This window comes from Mustela nivalis, assembly GCF_964662115.1.
Source record: "Mustela nivalis genome assembly, chromosome: 6".
In the NCBI taxonomy this organism is placed as follows: domain Eukaryota; kingdom Metazoa; phylum Chordata; class Mammalia; order Carnivora; family Mustelidae; genus Mustela; species Mustela nivalis.
The window spans coordinates 8976670-8997676 of NC_139025.1; the positions used below are offsets into that span (position 1 = coordinate 8976670).

The window sequence follows — 21007 nt, forward strand, 5'->3', positions numbered from 1 at the left end:
ACAAACAGGAGTCCAGGGCCAGATGGCTTCCTAGGGGAATTTTACCAAATATTTATTTATTTATTTAAAAAAAATTTTTTTAAAGATTTTATTTATTTATCGGAGAGAGAGCAAGCACAGGCAGACAGAATGGCAGGCAGAGGCAGAGGGAGAAGCAGGCTCCCTGCCGAGCAAGGAGCCCGATGTGGGACTCGATCCCACAACGCTGGGATCATGACCTGAGCCGAAGGCAGCTACCCAACCAACTGAGCCACCCAGGCGTCCCTACCAAACATTTAAAGAAGAGATAATATTAATTCTTCTCAAATTCCAAAAAATAGAAACAGAAGGAAAACTTTCAAACTCATTCTATGAGGCCAGCATGATCTTGACTCCAAAACCAGATAAGGACCCCACTAGTTTGGGGCTTGAACCCACAACCCTGAGATCAAGACGTGAGCTGAGATTAAGAGTTGACCGACTGAGCCACCCAGATGCCCCACAAAAAATGTATTTTAAAATAAAGTTTTGATTGTATTATTTGGATCATGAGACAAATTTAATGTTTTTATAAGAAAACATATTAAAATGGTAAGATTCTCCTCTTTATCAGTTACATCAATTATTTGTGTGTATGTGACCATATGTTCTCATCTAGATAACGGAACATAAATGACCAAGAAATCATGGATTCTTGATCTTCAGCAATGCTTAATGCTTAATAAAATAATACACTCACAAGATTTGAAATTGAAAGAAATTTAGACCAGTCTAGTCTAGTGCCTTTATTCATTTTACTCCAAAACTTTAATAACTTAGAGAAGGTCATCAATCAATGGGTAGAAAGGGGGATAGAAGTCTATTAGGGGGATAGAATCCCACTATTATTTCCTTCAAACATTTTATACTTGCAGTGTTTGTATTGCCAGATGTTTAAAAAAAAAAAAAATTTGTTTGTTTGTTTTAATAGGACAGAAGGTGAGGACAAAGTTCCTATGGTAATATCCTCTGAGACCACCAGGTGTCACCATGATTACATGTCACGTCTGTGGGTTCTCTGCCCGTGGAGAAAACGTAGTAGATGGACCCTTTGGAGTTTGGGGGGTTCTGTGTAAGTTCTACATAAGTTAAATGTGGATGATGATAACAGGCCTTGATTCACAGGAGTTTGAGGGTTATCTAGGAGATACACAAGGATTACATGAACTACCCAGAAGCCAAACATTTAGCACAGGGCCTGGCACTTAGTGAGCAAACCCTTGATAATTCCTAAATATAGTAAACTCATTCATCACCAGGGCATTCCCATCATCCATTCTGACAAAAGATAGGAAACACACCAGTTTTACAATCTCTGCGTATGAAAACGATCAATTTTGCTGCACCAGAAGGCTAAGAAGCTGTTGGTGTTTACAGTTTTCCAGTTGTAGGTCTGTCTTAGTAACAGGTGGCCGTGCCCATGTCCAGGTCAACTCTATGGACTGATGGAGCTTTGGAATCAAGAAAAAAGAAAAGTAAACCCTGTCGTCTTTGCGGTCTGCTGGATCTGAGGTTGACACGGCTCTATCACGGGGCTCCTCTTTCCCACAGGGCCTGCATTTCTGAAATGGGCATAATTATGAATGTCTACAACACTGGGGTTGTACAGAATGGATCAGACCAGGCCAAGAAGTGCCGAGGACGGTGCTCAGCAAATCCTACTTATGTGACCTTGAGCTAGTTACCTAACTTCTGAGAGGCTCATCTCTGGATCTGTGAGACAAAGTTAATACGTACTTTTCTGCTCTAAGAAACAGATGAGGGAGATTCTGGAAAAAGGGGAAATGCGGCCCCGCCCCCGCCTCACCCACCACACTGACTGAGTTATTTGCCTCTTCTGGGCTAAGGGACTCTTGACTTCAATGGGTGAAGGCTTGTGCCCTCTTGGGGACCTAACACAAGGCTGTCAACTTAGTGGGCCGGACCAACATCGGGGACCGGAACCCAAGGAGGGCGCATCTTGGGGGGAACCTGAAGCTCAGAGATCGTGGGCATGAGGATAAGGTGACCAGATGCAGAGACGTGTAAGGAGTTGACCTACACGTGGAACAGCCTGGCCCTGGCTGTGTGCACCAAGCACCGCCCCCGGACAGACTTCTCTCACTATACATGCTTTACTGCTCCAGACTTACATTCTTTCCAAACTTGAGAACCATTTTTTCAGCATTTATGTGGTCCAGAAAATTTGGATGGTGTTTTCTTCTTCGATAATCCTCTTCAGTAAATGGAATCTCAGAATCATCCTATGGAAGACAAAAAGCCAGACCAGGGACATGGAGCTTAGAGCTACGTATAACTACTAAGCCTGGAATGCTTGTTCGACTGTTCTGGAAAGCTCATATAAAGCATCTGAAAAGCTATTGCTTACTTTTCCAGTGATTCAACTCCCTTGAAAATATTTTAGCTAGCCAACTGTTATCACTTACACTTACCTTAAGCAAAAGAAAAAATTTAAATGTCTTTCTTTTAAAGACGTTTAATAACCCATTCCTTTTTTTTTTTTTTTTTTTAAAGAGAGGCAACCCACGGAATGGGAGAAGATATTTGCAAATGACAGTACAGACAAAAGGCTGATATCCAGGATCTATAATGAACTCCTCAAACTCAACATACACAAAACAGATAATCATATCAAAAAATGGGCAGAAGATATGGACAGACAATTCTCCAATAAAGACATACAAATGGCTATCAGACACATGAAAAAATGTTCATCATCACTAGCCATCAGGGAGATTCAAATTAAAACCACATTTAGATATCACCTTACACCAGTTAGAATGGCCAAAATTAGCAAGACAGGAAACAACATGTGTTGGAGGGGATGTGGAGAAAGGGGAACCCTCTTACACTGTTGGTGGGAATGCAAGTTGGTGCAACCTCTTTGGAGAACAGTGTGGAGATTCCTCAAGAAATTAAAAATAGAACTTCCCTATGACCCTGCCATTGCACTCCTGGGTATTTACCTCAAAGATACAGATGTAGTGAAAAGAAGGGCCATCTGTACCCCAATGTTTATAGCAGCAATGGCCACGGTGGAAAGAACCAAGATACCCTTCAACGGACGAATGGATAAGGAAGATGTGGTGCATATACACTATGGAGTATTATGCCTCCATCAGAAAGGACGAATACCCAACTTTTGTAGCAACATGGACGGGACTGGAAGAGATTATGCTGAGTGAAATAAGTCAAGCAGAGAGAGTCAATTATCATATGGCTTCACTTATTTGTGGAGCATAACAAAAAGCATGGAGGACATGGGGAGTTAGAGAGAAGGCGGTTGGTGTAAATTGGAAGGGGAGGTGAATCATGAGAGACTATGGACTCTGAAAAACAATCTGAGGGGTTTGAAGTGGCGGGGGGGGGGTGGGAGGTTGGGGTACCAGGTGGTGGGTATTATAGAGGGCATGGATTGCATGGAGCACTGGGTGTGGTGAAAAAATAATGATACTGTTAAGCTGAAAATAAATAAATGAAAAAAAAATTAAAAGTAGAACTACCATATAAAAAAAAAGATTTTATTTATTTATTTGACAGAGAGATCACAACTAGGTAGAGAGGCAGGCAGAGAGAGAGGAGGAAGCAGGCTCCCCACTGAGCAGAGAGCCCAATGCGGGGCTCGATCCCAGGACCCTGGGATCATGACCTGAGCCAAAGGCAGAGGCTTTAACCCACTGAGCCATCCAGGCGCCCCTCCTTTCAAAAAAATTTTTAATTTACTTAAATTCAATTAACATAGTGATTGTTAGTTTCAGAGGTAGAGGGCGCGGATTCATCAGTGGCGTACAACACCCAGTGCTCATAACATCGCACGCCATCCTTAATGCCCATTGCCTGGTACCCCGCTCCCCCACATTTGTCCCCCACCCGCAAATCCTCAGTTTGTTTCCGAGAGTTAAGAGTCTCACCGTTTGCTCCCCTCTCCGATTTCGTCTTTCTTGATTTCCCTTTCTCCTGTAATCCTGTCTTGTCTCTTAAATTCCACATCTACAAGTGAGATCATGTAATTGTCTTTCTCTGATTGACTTATCTCGCTCAGCATAATACCCTCTAGTTCTATCCATGTTGTTGCAAATGGTTACAATTTCATTCTTTTTTACGGCTAATAGTCCATTGTGTCTATATACCACATCTTCTTTATCCATTCATCTGCTGATAGATATCTGGGCTCTTTCCTTAGTGTGACTGTTGTGGGCACTGCTGCTAGGAACCCTGGGGTGCATGTGCCCCTCTGGATCACTCTGTTTGTATCCTTTGGGTAAATAAAATAACCCATTTCTTAATAGCTTTTGCAACATACAGAGTTTCATGTTTTAATCTAACTTGTGGGTGTTTTTTTTTTTCTTTTCCATGTTGCCCTTTCCCCTCCAATCAACCTCATGTTAATAAGAGCATTCCATGTGTAAGTATCTATCAGATAAGGTGAAGTATCATTTGCACTGGGAATCAGGGATGAAAAATATTTCTCCACAGTCCACTGAGCAGCACATCACATCACATTTGTTCCCTCCACAGCTCACCATCCTGGGAAGACCCATGGAAGGATCCTTCCAGAACAAGGAAATGAACACTTCACAAAAATCAAAGGAAGAAATTGAGACTCAGGGTACAGAGTGACTTCCCCAGATCCATCCAGACACAGAGGTCCTAGTAGTTGGAGGAGGATTTTTTTTTTTAAAGAATTTATTTATTTATATGACAGACAGAGATCACAAGTAGGCAGAGAGGCAGGCAGAGAGAGAGGAGGAAGCAGGCTCCCTGCCAAGCAGAGAGCCTGATGCAGGACTCGATCCCAGGACCCTGAGACCATGATGGGAGCCAAAGGCAGAGGCTTAACCCACTGAGCCACCCAGGCATGTCTGGAGGAGGATTTTTAAAGCACAGTGTTCAATAAGGAAACTTTCAACCACATTACAGTGGTCCAAGTTTGATAATTGATCCAAAACATTTGAGTCTTGGCTTTACATGGACTGAATCAGAGAGACAGCAGAAACACAATGATGAGGACCTAGAGGGGACACAGTTGTTGGCAGGAAGGACCCAAGTGACCAGGGCCAAGCTGGGAATCAGTATTGGACAATGCAAGTAATAGCCAGGGCTATTGATCAGGGCCTATGGACCATGTCGAGAAATTTAGATTTATTCTAAGAGCATAAAAAGGCATCAAAGGGTTTTGAACATTTTTAACTTATTTATTTGAATTTTAAAAAGACTTTATTCATTAATTTGACAGAGAGAGAGAATACAAGGATGGGGGAGGCACAGGGGGAGGAAGACAAGCAGGTTCCCCACTGAGCAGGGAACTCGATGTGGGGTTCTGTCCCAGGACCCTGGCATCATGACCTGAGCCGAAGGCAGATGCTTGTCTGACTGAGCCACCCAGGTGGCCCAGTTTTGAGCATTTTAAACAAAACTAAAGCACAAAGACCTGAATTATATTTTCATAGGATCACTTAGGATGTTCCCTTGAAGACTGGATTGGAAGGAGGGGACGGCAGGAACCAGTTACCAGGGTGCTTTCATAGTGAGCGGCGGGAAAGGCTGAGGCTTGGGCTAGAACGTCGCCATGGATACAGGGAGAGAGCCAGATGCATTCTGTCTCAATTGGGGTGTTGAGGTAACAGAATGTCTGGATGGATTGGCTGGTGGGTGGAAGAGTGAGGCTGGGGCAGCCGGAATGGTGTGATCACCATGGGGAGGAAGACCGGGAGAAGGTCAGTGTCCAAGGAGAAGATCAAGCTCTCCCACCTCAGCTCTGGGTCCGTGGTGGATGTGCAGTGAGTACATTATGTGATGAGCTGATCTCTCAAGTATGTCGAGTGGCTCACATACAGGGTTGCCTGAGAAAAATACAGGACACCCAACTAAACTTGAATTTCAGATAAATGAACACATAATTTTTTAGTTTAAGTATGTCTTAAATACCCCCATGGGATATACTTATGCTAAAAATTATTCACGGTCTCTCTAAAATTTGAATTTAAGTGAGTATGCTGTATTTGCATTTGCTAGATCTGATAATCCTTACTTGGGGTCTAGAAACAGGCTAACTGGCTTTGCCTTCAGGAAGACTTGAGTCCTGGCAACTCCAGAGCCTTGGCTGTCACGATGGGGTGACCACCTGCCTGGATGGCCCTCCTGGGCTCCCTGAGGGCCTTGCACCCCTCTTTTAGGATTTGCCTCTCCTTCCAACCTCGTGGCCGTATCAGAGACAGTCACATCCCCGGTGCTCTGGTTCTCTGGCCTCAGGTTTTGATAGTCTGTCAATCTCTTCCTCAAAATTGTGAGACGGGGGCCAAGGGGAAAGGAAGCTCACCCTCTCTCTGGCCAGCTGCACTGTCGCCCATCCACCAGACCAGGCTGTGGGGACTGAGCTGTCGTCCTGATGCCTGGTTGGAACAGAGACCTGGCTTGCACACCACGTACGAACCTTCGTTACCAGCCACTGGGCTGTGTTCCCTCTAGTCCTTGAATGTCACTTGTTACAAACAGGTGACAAATGAAGTATAGTTGGATCCTGTATCTTTCGCATAAGTTTTGGTTCCTTGTGACTACTTGCATCTGTGCTTTCCCAATAAATGGTGAGTCGACTTTTTGTTGGCTTTGTATCCTTTATCCTTTGGTTGTCACACGGTAGTGACTGGTGGCATTTCCGGATACTCTGCCGGTCTTGTTAACATCTCACCACAGTCAGTGAGCTTCTTTAGACGCTTCCTCCTTCCAGGAGGGGGAGAACTGACTCTGCAGAGTGATCTCCCCCTCTCTGTTTGGCTGAAATCTGTTGTCTTGTACCGCAGTGTTGGACCCGCTTTCTCACTGGTCACTGTGTTTGCTCAGGCGGCTCACCTGCCAGACTCTTCTACCAGGTTACTCTGTAACTATCAGCACATCAGTCCTTTTTCCTCTGGGCTGTTGGCTAGCGTAATGGTCTCCGCTCTTGACTCACACGTAAAAAACAAACACATGGCTGTACTTTTGAAGCTGATACTAGGGGCGCCTGGGTGGCTCAGCCACTTAAGCATCTGCCTTCAGCCCAGGTCATGATCCCAGGGTCCTGGGTTCGAGTCCCACTCTCCTTCTCCCTCTGCCTCTGCCTCACTCTCTCTCTCAAGTAAATAAATTTAAAAAAAATTAAAAAGTCTTAAAAAATAAAAGACACTAAAAAAAAGGCCCCATAAATATTGAGATTCTCCCACTTTTTTTTTTAAAGATTTTATTTATTTATTTGACAGACAGAGATCATAAGTAGGCAGAGAGGCAGGCAGAGAGAGAGAGGAGGAAGCAGGCTCCCTGCCAAGCAGAGAGCCCAATGTGGGACTCGATCCCAGGACCCTGAGATCATGACCTGAGCCAAAGGCAGAGGCTTAACCCACTGAGCCACTCAGGCGCCCGAGATTCTCCCACTTTTTAAAACAAATATAAATGAGTTAGTGTATTAAAAAATGCTAGGGGGTGGGGGATGGGGTAACCTGGTGATGGGTATTAAGGAGCACACGTGTTGTGATCAGCACTGGGTGTCACACGCAACTAATGGATCATTGAACACATCAGAAACTAACGGTGTACTATATGATGTCTACCTGAACATAATAAAAAATGAAAATAAAAATTAAATTAAAAAATAAAAATAACCAAAATGAATAAATGCCCTGTATACAGTTTTCTATCTGTTTGGATACTTTTGGCTTCAAGAAACAGAAAACCAAATTCAAAATGGCCTCAACCCTGATGAGATTCATTATGTCCCCAAAATAACTTTCAGAAATAGGGTGTCTCTAGGGGAGCCTACATGGCTCAGGTGGTTAAGTGTTCGGCTCTTAGATCTCGGCTGCAGTCTCGATCTCACAGTCAGGAGTTCAAGGCCCATGTTGGGCTCCGTGTTGGGTGAGGAGCCCACTTAAAACAAAAACAAGACACAAAAAAGCCAGGGTGGCCCCAGGTGCCATGCGATGGGCTTCTCTGCCCTTCTCTCAGCTCTAGCTTCCTCAGGGCGTGCCCTTCCTCTTCGGGATCCTAGCAAGACTGGCAGCAGCCATTAGTTCCAAGTGTCATGTCCGGAGCGGACAACATCTCCAGAGGGAAGAAGGCTGCATCTTCTAAGCAGGGATGAGCCCTTCGCAGAGGTCTCCCAGTGGACTCCTCTCTGTGCCAGATTCTGGACCATGCTGATTTCCCAGGCACAGAGCTAGATGACATATCCCGGGTCTCGTGCATTTGGGTTTGGCAGTGCGATGGGGTTTTAGTCAAAGGCATTTAGAGAAAGGATGCACATGTCTTCCACACGTGGTTTGGAAAGCTTCCTGTGCATGATCTTCTGTGCCTTCTACCTGGGGTCCCCAGGCTTGATGTAGATTTGCATAATGGCTCTGGAGGCCACTCTGGAAGATGGTCAAGCCATCCAGTGGGAGGAGCCTGGGTCTCGAAGCAGAGTTGGGAGGACACTTACTCATTCATCAGAAAAACCTGTCACATGTTGCATATGAGTAAGGAATAAACTTTTACCACCGCTAAGAGCATCAACATGTTTGGGGTTTGGCTGTTACTCTCTGGCATTTTGGAATTAGCTTGCATGCCTGCCCTTAGACCATCGTTCGCAGGAAGAATGGGACCATCACAGCTCATTTGGATTCATAAGGATTTCCCTGGAGGTGGGGATAGCATCCCTCTTGCATGGCTCTCATGGGCAGCTCGGCCACTGAACCAATCAGGACTCCGCTAGAAAGGAAGAGAGGGGAGTGGGGTGGCTGTCAGGGGACCAGCTGCGTCTACACCAATCCATGCTCACCTTTCTCTTTTGAGTTGCATAATGAAGTCGTGGCTTTCCACCAACTCAGTAGACTTCAGTTAAGCACAATGTGTCAGGTGGCGTCTTAGCAGGATAAAAAGTACAGGCAAAGTGGGTAATTTGAGGAGAGTTTAAAAACAGGATTATTGGGGGGTGCCTGGGTGGTTCAGTGGGTTAAAGCCTCTGCTTTCGGCTCAGGCCATGATCTCAGGGTCCTGGGATCGAGCCCCGCATTGGGCTCTCTGCTCAGTAGGGAACCTGCTTCTTCCTCTCTCTCTCTCTACCTACCTCTCTGCCTACTTGTGATCTCTGTCTGTCAAATAAATAAATAAAATCTTAAAAAATAAAAACAAAAACAGGATTATTGGGACACCTGGGTGGCTCAGTCAGTTAGGTCCCTGCCTCCCAGGCTCCTAGGATGGAGCCCGAATCGGGCTCCTTGCTCAGCAGGGGGTCGGCTTCCCCCCCCCCCCGCCCCACCCCTTTCCTGCCACTCCCCCTGCTGGTGCTCGCTCTTGTTCGGACAAATAAATAAGATCTTAAAAAAATACATAAAACAGGATCATTAAAAAAGAGGTGGACAGCGTGAAGGGGAATCCAATACCTTGGAGTCAGTAATGGGGTGCTCTGTACCACTCGTAGATCCCAAAGCCGAGAGGAAGCCAGCGATAATTAGGGTCTAGAGAAGAGGGGACAGGCTGCCCAAGAGGCACAGTGATGTTGGCTGAGGAGCTCAGCCTGCCCGTCCGCAGGATAAGCACACCGACCTCTCTCTTTTCCTTTCCCTCATCCCCTCACCCAACTCCCCACTGGCCAAACCCCGTGGGCAGGAGAGGGCAAGCGCGCCTGCTGACCTAGCCCGTGACGCCAGAGCAGGGCCGAGAAACGTGGGGACTGGGTCTGCAAGGACAGATGGGAAACGCCCAGCATGCGAAATGATTTTCGTGACGCTCACCCTTCACCACTGGACAAGTGGGGAGCCCTCTTTGGACTCTCAACCCTGCCCAGGGCATCTCTGTAAATGTCTCAGCTTTCTGACATCAAACATAAAATCCAGGCTCACCCAGATTTTTACTGACCCAGAACATGGAATCTAGTCCCTTCCATAGTGTCCTGGAACTCGTTGTACTGAAAAGTGGCGTTAGAGCTGAACATTGTGTCTTGGGGAGGCCCAGGAGGGCTGCTGGTGAGCCATTTTTCATGATGACAGAGCTGAAAATCTGTCTTTCCTAAAGTCAAGAGGTCACAATGATTTTTTCCAGCTTAACGTATCTTGTTCATGACCGCTACCTTCTAGGACCAGGTTTGATTGGCTGTTAAGATTTCCTGGGATGACGACAAGAAGACAGAAGCAGGGAAGAGCAGGGGGACAGGTGCACAGGGCGTGCCCAGCTTCCCGATCGCTGATGCCCAATGGCCTCTCTGACCGCGGATTTTTGCAGACCTTGCTTATATCTTTACAACAACGTCCTCTTCCTGTGTCAGCTAACTCCAGCTAGGTTCTGTTCCTTGCAACCAGATGTCCACTGATGCCCAAGTCTGCCTCTGCCCCACACCTGTCAATTAGATTTCTGGGGGACAAACTGCCCTTCAGAGCAGCCTGGTCTGTCAGTTTGCTTCTCGGTCCCTAGAATAGGGGGAACCAGATCTGAGGACAGATAGTCCAACTTCCTCTTCCAATCATAACCACAAGTGCGATGATAAACATCACTGGGCAAGGAGGCGGTCATAGGCCTTAAAGGAAGTCATTAAGGGGTTGCACTCAAATGGTCTTCTTCCATGGTTGCGTGGGGCTGGGCGGCAGAGACAGCCGCGTCTGCAGGGCCTCACACTTACCAGGTCCTCCGGTGTCCTGCCTTACAGATCTGACTGAGCTCAACTCATAATCACAAGTCGTGACCTGCACAAACACCCTAGACTAGGGTAATGCAACTCTGCCTCAAACAGGAGAAACCGAGGGACACCTGGGAGATGCCGTCAGTGGGGGTCCAGCTCTTCATCGGGCCCTGCGCTCAGTGCAGGGTCTGCGCGACATTCTCTCTCTCCCTCTTCCACTGCGCCCCCCACCCCCAGCTCTCTCTAAAATAAATACATCTTAAAAAAAAAAAAAAAAAAGAAAAAAACCAGGGAAAACTGAAATCCTACCTGGCTTTCTTCTGCTCCCAGGGTGATTCTACTACATTTTACTTATTTGTGAACTTCTACACCAACATAATCTCACATTTAAGGAAAGTTTACAAAAACAATATGGAGAACTGCTATACATTCTTTCCCCCTCAGATCCACTAATTTAAAAAAAAAGTTATCACATTGTTTTCTCATTATCTCTCTCTTTCTATTTGTATGAACATTTTAAGGGCAAATAAAAATTAAAAACAAGAAGCTTCATTCTCCCTGTTGACAACGAAGTAAGAGGCTTCTCTCCCATCCTTTCTCCTTAGAGCATTATACTTTGATAAAAGGTCTGTAAGTCCTTTCTCTGTCTCTTTGAAATGTATGTGGTTTTTAAAAAAAAGATTTAATTAATTTATTTATTGAGAGGGAGAGTGAGCAAGCCCATGAGCCCACAGGGGAGGTCGGGGGAGGAAGGAGCAAAGGGAGAGAGAGAAAATCTCAAGCAAACTCTCTACTGAGCTGAAATCAAGAGTCGGACACTTAACCGACAGGGCCACCCAGGCACCCCAGGAGTGCAAGTTTGTTTTTGTTTTTTAATATGTTATTTATTTATGTGTCAGAGAGACCGCACACGTGCACGAGCAGGGGGAGCAGCAGAGGGAGAGAGAGAGAAGCGCCGATCCACCGCTGAGCAGGGAGCCCAATGCAGGGCTCCATCCCAAGACCCCGGGATCCTAACCTGAGCCAAAGGCAGACGCTTAACCAACTGAGCCATCCAGGTGCCCCAAGTGTGTGAATTTTTTTTTAGAAGCCAAATAAGCCTCTTAGCAGCTTCCTAACGAGGAAAGGCCTTTCTGAAGGACCTGGGAGATACCTCTTTTTTTTTTTTTTTTAAGATTTTATTTATTTATTTGACAGAGAGAGATCACAAGCAGACAGAGGCAGGCAGAGAGAGAGAGAGGGAAGCAGGCTCCTGCTGAGCAGAGAGCCCGATGCGGGCCTTGATCTCAGGACCCTGAGATCATGACCCGAGCCGAAGGCAGCGGCTTAACCCACTGAGCCACCCAGGCGCCCTGGGAGATACTTCTTTGAAACAGAAACATCAAGGGAGAGAGCACCTCTGTCTCCTAGTTTCTGTGGGAAGGTAGGAGCCTGACATTGCCACACCCCTTGCTCTCAGTTGCAGAACTCCCTCCTGCCATAAAGGTATGAAAGATCTGTTTTTCCTCCGGATGAAGCCAATTAGCTAACCCAGATGGCCACCCAAATTACTAGGTGAATCTGGGACGAACTACCTATGACCGATGGTGCTGTCAAGTCCCCTTTCTCAAGAACTAGTTAATGTTATCGGGAAACACGCAGGCAATGGGTGGAACCTGCGTGGCTAACCACAAAGGGGAGATTCCCCTGGCCTTTGCCTTCTCTTAGCGGATTGCCCAGGACATGGATGACATTCCATTTTCATGCTTTTTAGGTAGTAAATTTGTTTTCTTTCTCTGCTCCCTTGTGAAGGGATTTTCCGGGTTGGGTGAAGACAGTGTTTCTAATTGTATTTCCACACAGCATACATGTATCATTTCTTTCTTCTGAACCACAGGAGAGCAGGCTGCATACACTGTGCACATACTCTGAACTTCTCAGTGAGTGTCTCCTAAGCACATCTTCCTAGGAAACCACAGTATGGTGATAAAATTCAGGAAATTTAATACTGATATACATAATTTTATCCCATTGACAGTCCTTGCTCCAACGTTGTCAACTGTTCCAGCGATGTCCTTTTTAGCGTCTCTTCCCCAGCAGAGGTCCAGCCCAAGATCACGCCTGGCCCAGAACTGCCATGTCTTGTTCATCTTTATTTGGAGCAAATCTCTGTTTTTCTGTCTTTTACTGCCATTTTAAAAGCTTATGAGCTAGTTATTTAATAGAAGATCCTTCACGTTGGGTTTGTGTGATGTTTCCACTTGATTTGATTCGGGCTCCTGCACAGCGGAACCTGGTTTCCTCTCTGCCCGGCATCTACTTCCTCATCCCCTGTGTGGTTTCAAAGGTAAATCTCACACACAGCATCATTTCATCCATAAATACCTCCTTCATTCCACTGCAGTTGGATTTATTCATTTTGGGGCATTTAGCATTGCTGGGTCCTAAGAACTCTTCCCCTGTAAGTTCTATTAATTTTTCTTAAAAAAATGAAAAAGTGTTGGTTTTTACTTTTAATTATGTGACCATTTGGAACTGAGCTTTTGTGTGGTATGTGGTAGAGAATTTTGGGAGGTGGTAGAAAACCCCCCAAAACTGGTTGTGTTTTGACTGCTGTGGTGGCTACACAACTGTATGCATTTTTCAAAGCTCATGGGAACTATCCAGAACTCTATGAGGAACTACCTGAACTCTATGTAAGTTATACCTTTATAAGCCTCACTTCAAGCCATCATGAGCTGTTGAGGAAATACAAGTTACAACCACAGTGAGAGGATATGGACTTGCCATAAGACACAGGTGCTAACACAGCAGCCATCTTCCTCAATTTTCTTGGGGGACCCATGTCTTCTCCACCATCAGAGCATATAGTTTGGGGGCTGATCCTCCCCCACATCTAGAAGTGAGTATATAAGCCCAGGCCTGGCCAGCCTGAGCTCTGTATTCCCCTGGCTGCAGTGCCTGGCTCAAATTTAGACCCCAAGACTTAGACACCCAGCACATTCCAGTCCTGGGGTGGGACATGAGCAAAGTGGAAAAGGCAACTGAAGTTCTGTGGATGTAAGTCTGGGAGCTGTTGGGGGCCAGCAGGACGGGGAGCCTACCTGAGAATGACGCCTACCCAGGAGGAAAGAAGCAACAGATGAGAGAAAGAGAACAGTGAGCTATGAGGACATTGTTTGAGCTTCTAGGTCCAGCTGTGCCTGAAGTCCACCTTTGGACTTCTCACTTATGAGCCAATACATTCCCATTTTTCTCAATTCAATATAAGTCAGATTATAAGTGAAGGAGCAAGCACACTCTGGCAGGCCAGCAGCCAGTCAAGAGACTAACAATTGTTTTGTAGCGAACACTTCACTGGATGGTCTGCAGGAACCAGAACAGGAGTCAAATGACTGGCTAGGTCTTTGACGTGAGGGCAACCGGAAGGGAGTGGGCAAGTGACCTTTACAAGAAAAGGACAGAAAACAGCTCTCCAATCTCAACGAACTCCCGGTTCACCAAGGGAAAGACAATGAAAGAAACAAATGGCCTTTGACGCAATGTGTGATAAGTCCCTCCGTATCTCCTCGTTATAAGTAACATATTCCATTGATTCTAGGATATTGCATTTCCCTCCCACATTCTGATCTCTGAAGTTGGGATGGGTCTTGCGGTCAGTGTCTTCTTATAGCGTGCTCAGCCAGAAAGTGTTGAGGTTGTCCTTGCTGGCGCCTGGTTGACCTTGAGCACGACTGATTCTGTCATCCCTTCCAATGAAAGGAGGCACTGCACCTGTTCACTGAACTGCCTTTCTCAATGTCTTTCACAGGATCGCACTGTGATTCAGTTCACAGGCACAAAGACACTGGGGCAGAACGGCCAAGGTACATCTGATATCCGTAGAGAAAGCCAACAGCTCTGGAAGACAGAGTGTAAGCCCCCATGGAAAAGGAAGGAAATGGCCTGAGGCAGCGTGCGTACTGCCTTACCGTGTGGACAAAGACAGGAGGCACGGGTGAGTCACCCACCTGGCCTCTGAAGATGAAGGGCTTTGGGGGCTCCCAAAACAACTGTATGGGGCCAGAAAGTGTTGAGGTTGTCCTTGCTGGCGCCTCTGCACGAGAGGTGTAAGACAGGAACAGAGGTCTCAGTACAGCTCAAAGAGAGCTTTTTCAGAAACGAAGTCTAAGTGATAAGTAAGCATGGTTTCAGCTTAATTGGTATCACTTATCTTTTCCTTCCCCAGTGGCACATAACCCAGGGAGGGCCCTTAGAATTGAGTGTGCTTAGAGTCAGTGATTTCTGTTCAACGCTCATTATGGGGTAGAATTCAGGAGGGAAAGACCACACGGTGCACCGCAGGACGTCCTCTCCGCACACAGATCACAAGGTATCAAGCGTGGAAGGATGCACCAAGGCAAGGCTAGTGCAGGGGCACCTGCGTGGCTCTGCTGGTTGAGCCTCCAACTCTTGAATTAGGCTCAGGTCATGATCTCGGGTCCCAGGATCAAGCCCCACGTTGGGCTCCTCGTTCAGCCGGGAGTCTGCTTGGGATTCTCTTTCTCTCCATCTCCTTCAACCCCTTCTCACTCACTTCCTTCTCACTCACTCACTCTCTCTCAACTAAATAAATCTTTATTTAGAAACAAAGAAGGAAAAGCTAGTGCACTACTTACAGGATCCAGGGGTTTGGATCGTGCCCAGGTCATCACGGTGGAGACTAAAATAAATACCTTGCGCTTCTCAAAGTGGCTGACTTCTTCATTCAGGGCTGTAGGGCCAAAAAGTGGAGCAATTATTCGGGTCCCCAAAGACCTCACTTTTCCTATCATGTGTGGGACTTGAAATTAAGACGGGTGTCACCTCTGTGCTTCCCTGGACAGTCCCCCTGCCCTTGTGGTTCCTGGCATTCTCCCACCAGCCACCCAAACTCTACTGAGCCCAGCTCCCAGATTTAACCCTCCTTCTTGCCTCCTGGGCCATAGCAGTGGGCCAGTGGGCGTCCTGATCCTCGCTGGTATGGACTAGAACAGTTCATGGCTTTTCTTGCCTCCTTACCACTATGAGATACGTAATATTATTATCTCTGTTTTACAGACCAGGAACTGGGGTGTAGTTTGCCAAGAGTTACAGAGGAGAGATGGGGACACAGTCCAATCCAGGCAACCTGGTTGCAAATGCTGAGTTCTCCCGCTATGCCCGACAGCCAGCCGGCTGCATGGAGAACGAAGCAGGGGGGCCTAGCAAGGTTGGGGCTGGGGCTGCGAAGGCCCCAAATCCAAAGGTAAAACCCCATTACGATTTCACCTAAAGCAGTCCTGGGGGTTGCGGGGACAGCCCATGCAGTGGGCGGTGTGGGCCGTGGCTGGAGGGCTTTGGGTATGGCGGGAATGGCTGATGATGAACATTCCATAGTGATCAGAATCTAAAACAGTGGTAGACGGAAGGATGAACATTGGATTTCTAAAGGGTTTGTTGCCTCCCAGGGCGGCGGGGGGTGGGGGGAGGGCTCTCCACACACTGAAGCATTCAATCTCCTTAAATACTTTCGGCATGTGATTCCATTAAAATATTTTTCACGATGTATAATTTTCCAGAAAAAAAAATCTAAAGAGAGGTCTAATTAAATTGTCAGAGGAGCTAAGTGACACGGTTGTCATGGTGCATTTTTAGTCTCAGGAGCTAATTCCCTGAAGAAGCAAGACAATAAAAGGCTGATGATCCCCTGAATCTAATGAACGTGTGGAGGCCGACCCTGAGGTAAGAAGGCGTTACTGAATTCAGCCTGAGAAGACGACGTCCAAGTGTTAATCTCCAACGGAAGCGTTCATTTTAGTGCCATTTTCATTCTATTAACAAAAATGGCCTCTTCAATTTCATTCTGCCCTTTTACCCTGTTGGCTCCACGATGCCTCAGACTGGTTTGTGACCTAGTTAGTGACTGCTCGGCCCACTTAGAGCTCTTCAAAGTGGGTTATCCTTTCATTTGTGATCATTTTAATGGGTCTAAAATAATCTCCTTGTTCACTCGTGAACAAGCACAGTTTATCCTCATATGCAAATGGTTTCTCCCATTCCTAACACTTTGTTCCCTTCTTCTGGGTCATCTTGCCTTCCTTGGAGAGTATCTGTGAAGAGCAAGGTAGGAGAATCCTTTTCTAGTAAAAAAATTTTAAAATTACTTAATAAAACATTATTAAGAAGTAAGAATTACCCTTTGCAAAAAACACAAAACAAAAACAAACCCACAACAGGGGACACCTGGGTGGCTCAGTCAGTTAAGCACCTGCCTTGGCTCAGATCCTGATCTCAGGGTCCTGGGATGGAACCCTGAGCTCGGTATCAGGCTCTCTGTTCAGTGAAGAGCCTGCTTCTTCCTCTCCCTCTGCCCCCCTTCACCCCTTCTCGTGCCCTCTCTCATTCCCGCTCTATCTCAAATAAATATATAAAAATCTTTAAAGAAAAAACCCACAACAACAAACAAAAATGCAAGAAAAAGCCCCAAACAGAAACCATACTCCCAATCTAAGATTGTGCACATCAGGTAAAAGAACAAAATTCTCAAAGCCCCACCAAGCCCACACGCCCCACCCCCGAGGTGACCCTGATGGCAGCTGAAGGCCTCTAACTGCACTTTCTCACAGACACCAACACACTGCTTCTCCAAAATGAGGTAAGACAGTTACAACCTTCCACCCAAATAGAGAGGTAAAATCTTCTTCATTATTTAAAGGTCTTCATTAGAATGAAGGAGACAGTAAAACCCACTCCATTTTAAAGCTCATGAAAGGAGACACCGTTGTCAAAGTCTGGGAAACCATTGTGCTCCTCTGTCACAGCAGGAGGGTAGTGGCTATTATCTCAAATTCATAATCAAAGGACATCCATCCGGGCAAGGATTTTTAGACATTAAAAAGTACAAGTGGGGGCAGGGAGAAGATGGTGGAGGAACAGGAGATCTACCTATCATGGGGTCCCAGGAGTTCGGCTGGACAGTCATCACACCATTCCGAACAGCTACAGACCCAGCAGGAGATGGAAGAGAGGAAGAGCAGCAATTTCAGGAACAGAAAAGCAACCACCTTCTGGAAGGCAGGACCTGTGGAGAAGTGAATCCGAATCCACGGGAAGATAGACCGTGGGGGGGATGGGGCAGCTCCCGGCAAGCGGCGGAGCAACGGAGCCCAAAGTCAGAACTTCTAGAAGCCTGCTCCACTGAGGGACGACGTCGCTCCAGAGGCTAAGCGGGGGTGGAGCCCTCACGGGGACAGTGTGGTCTCAGGACCCGCAGGGTCACAGAAGGATCGGGGGTGTCTGAGTGTGGCAGAGCCCCCAGGTATCCGAGCGGGGACGCCCGCTACAGAGAGAGGAGGAAGGGCTCTCAGCTCGGGGTTACCTTAACCATGGTCCATGGCACAGTCGGACACTGCTCTTCAAGGAGGGACCCCAGCCCTGGCCCATCCGGGAAACTCACCTTCCCCCAGGGGAGGGGTGCGGGAATACACTGCAGGAATCGGCTGGGTTTAGAGACTCCAAACGGGGCTGTGTGGTCACACGGGCCGGGGGAGCTCGGAGCGCGGCGGGAGACCAGGGAGACCGAGGGACTGCTTTTTCTCTGGGCTCTCGGCTCCTCCAGGTGGAAGACTGGGAGGCCGCCATTTTCGTTCCTGGCCTCCAAAATGGTACGGAAAGCGAATAGGGAACAAAAGCTGCCGAGCCCGAACCGGAGCACATTACTTAGCCTGGCCCCTGGCAAGGGCGGTGCTATTCTGCCTCTGGCAAAGACGTTTGAGAATCAGGGCAAGAGGCCGCTGCCTCCCCCAGAAGATTAGCAAGAACGTCCAGCCAAGACCAAGGTCACCGATCAATGAGAACTGCCCAACTCCACAGCTGGGGCAAAGCAACACGGAGAATTCATGGTTTTTTACCCATGATCCTTTAGTCTTCTAAAGTTAAATTTAAAAAAAATTTTTTCTTATTCTATTTTGTAAATGTTTTCCTCTTTCCTATTTTAACATTTTTAAACTATTTTATCTTATCAATACCTTTTTAAAAAATCTTTTAAAATTTTCATTGTTATAGTTATTATCTATCCCTTCATTGTATTTAACCTTATTATTTTGTATACAAATAGGTTTTTCTTTCTTTAAAATTTTGGGATACAGTTTCTTCTAAAAGATGAAAATATACCCTAAATCTAGCCCATGGCTTTATTCTAGTCTCCAGCCTGATCACAGTCTTTCCTCTTTTTTTTTTTTTTAAATCTTTTTTCAACCAACTTCTTATCTTATCAATTCAATTCCTTTTTTAGAATCTTTTTAAATTTGGGGGCGCCTGGGTGGCTCAGTGGGTTAAGCCGCTGCCTTCGGCTCGGGTCATGATCTCAGGGTCCTGGTATCGAGTCCCACATCGGGCTCTCTGCTCAGCAGGGAGCCTGCTTCCTCCTCTCTCTCTCTGCCTGCCTCTCTGCCTATTTGTGATCTCTCTCTGTCAAATGAATAAATAAAATCTTTAAAAAAAAAAGAATCTTTTTAAATTTTCATCTTTACACTCATATTCCATCCCTTCATCATGTTTACACTTATTTTTGTATACTTGTGTTTTTCTTTCTTTAAAATTTTCAGAGGTAGTTCCTTCTAAGAGACTACAATACATCCAAAATCAAGTGTGTGGCTCTGTTCTATTAACCAGTCTAATATATATATATATATATATATATTTTTTTTTTTTTCTTTTTCCCTTTTTCTCCTTTCTTCTCCCCCCAGTTTCAGGTCTCTTCTGGTTTGGTTGGTGTCTATCTCTCTCATGTCATTTCCCTTTTGGTAGTTTGCCCTCTCATTCATCTATTTTTTCTTTTTTTTTTTTTTTTTGGTAAAGATTTCACTTATTTACTTGACAAACAGAGATCGCAAGTAGGCAGAGAGGCAGGCTGGGGGTGGGGGATCACACTCCCAGCTGAGCAGAGAGCCTGATGCGGGACTCGATTCTAGGACCCTGGGATCATGACCTGAGCTGAAGGCAGAGGTTTTAACCCACTGAGCCACCCAGGAGCCCCTCATTCATCTATTCTTATCTGGATAAAATGACAAAGTGAAAAACTCATCACAAAAAAAAAAAAAAAAAGAACAAGAGGCAGTATAATGGCAAGGGACCTCATCAATATAGGCATTAGTAAGATGATGAGTATCAAAGTGCCAGCTGGGCTCAAAAAAGCAGGGGAGGTACTAGAGAATCCCTTTCTGCAGAAATAAGATCCCTTTCTGGAGAAATAAAAGAACTAAAATCTAACCAAGATGAATCAAAAAAGCTATTAATGAGGCACAACCAAGAATGGAGGCTCTTACTGCTAGGATAAATGAGGCAGAAGAGAGAATTAGTGATACAGAAGACCCAATGATGGAGAATAAAGAATCCGAGGAAAAGAGAGACAAACAACTACTGGACCATGAGCAGAGAATTCAAGAGATAAGTGACACCATAAGATGAAACAATACTATAATAATTGGGATCCCAGAAGAAGAAGAAAGAGAGAGAGAGGAGCAGAAGGTATATTGGAGCAAATTATACAGAGAATTTCCCTATTTTGTGATGGGAACAAGCATCAAAATCCAGAAGGCATAGAGAATCCCCCTCAAAATCAATAAAAATAGGTCAACACCCTGTCAATTAATAGTAAAACATACAAGTCTCAGTGACAAAGAGAAATCCTGAAAGCAGCTCAGGACAAGAAGTCTGTAACATACAATGGTAGATATATTAGATTGGCAGCAGACCTATCCACAGAGACCTGGCAGGCCAGAAAGGACTGGCATGATATATTCAGAGTACTCAATGACAAAAATACACAGCCAAGAATACTACATCCAGCTAGGCTGTCATTGAAAATAGAAGGAGAGATAAAAAGCTTCCAGGACAAACAAAACCTAAAATAAATTGAAAACACCAAACCAGCCCTAGAAGAAATACTGAATGGGGTCCTCTAAGCAAAGAGAGAGCCTAGAAGTAACAGACCAGAAAGGAACAGAGACAGTATACAGTAACAGTCACCTTACAGGCAATACAATGGCACTAAATTCATATCTTTCAATAGTTACCCTGAGTGTAAATGGGCTAAATGCCCCAATCAAAAGACAAGGGTATCAGAATGGATAAAAAAACAAAACCCATCAATATGCTGTCTGCAAGGAACTCATTTTAGACCCAAAGACAGCTCCATATTTAAAGTCAGGAGCTGGAAAGCAATTTACCATGCTAATGAACATCAAAAGAGAGCTGAGGTGGCAATCCTTCAACCAGATAAATTAGATTTTAAGCTCAAGACCATAATAAGAGATGAGGAGGGACACTATATCATAATCAAAGGGTCTGTCCAACAAGAAAATCTAACAATGTTATATATCTATG

At 45.8% G+C, this 21007-nt stretch overlaps 1 protein-coding gene across 3 annotated transcripts in view; it reads right to left on the reverse strand.

The window, feature by feature from the left end:
- AK7 (adenylate kinase 7) overlaps positions 1-21007 on the reverse strand; it is a 76342-nt gene that overhangs the window by 39763 nt on the left and 15572 nt on the right. For 2 of the 3 annotated variants that reach the window (XM_082733228.1, XM_082733230.1), the window contains 2 exons: positions 15280-15374; positions 2151-2261 (listed from right to left, as the gene is read on the reverse strand). In XM_082733228.1, the coding sequence (XP_082589354.1) occupies positions 2151-2261; positions 15280-15374 (206 nt within the window). The remainder of the gene's footprint in view (positions 1-2150; positions 2262-15279; positions 15375-21007) is intronic. The other variant, XM_082733229.1, reaches the window with a different exon arrangement.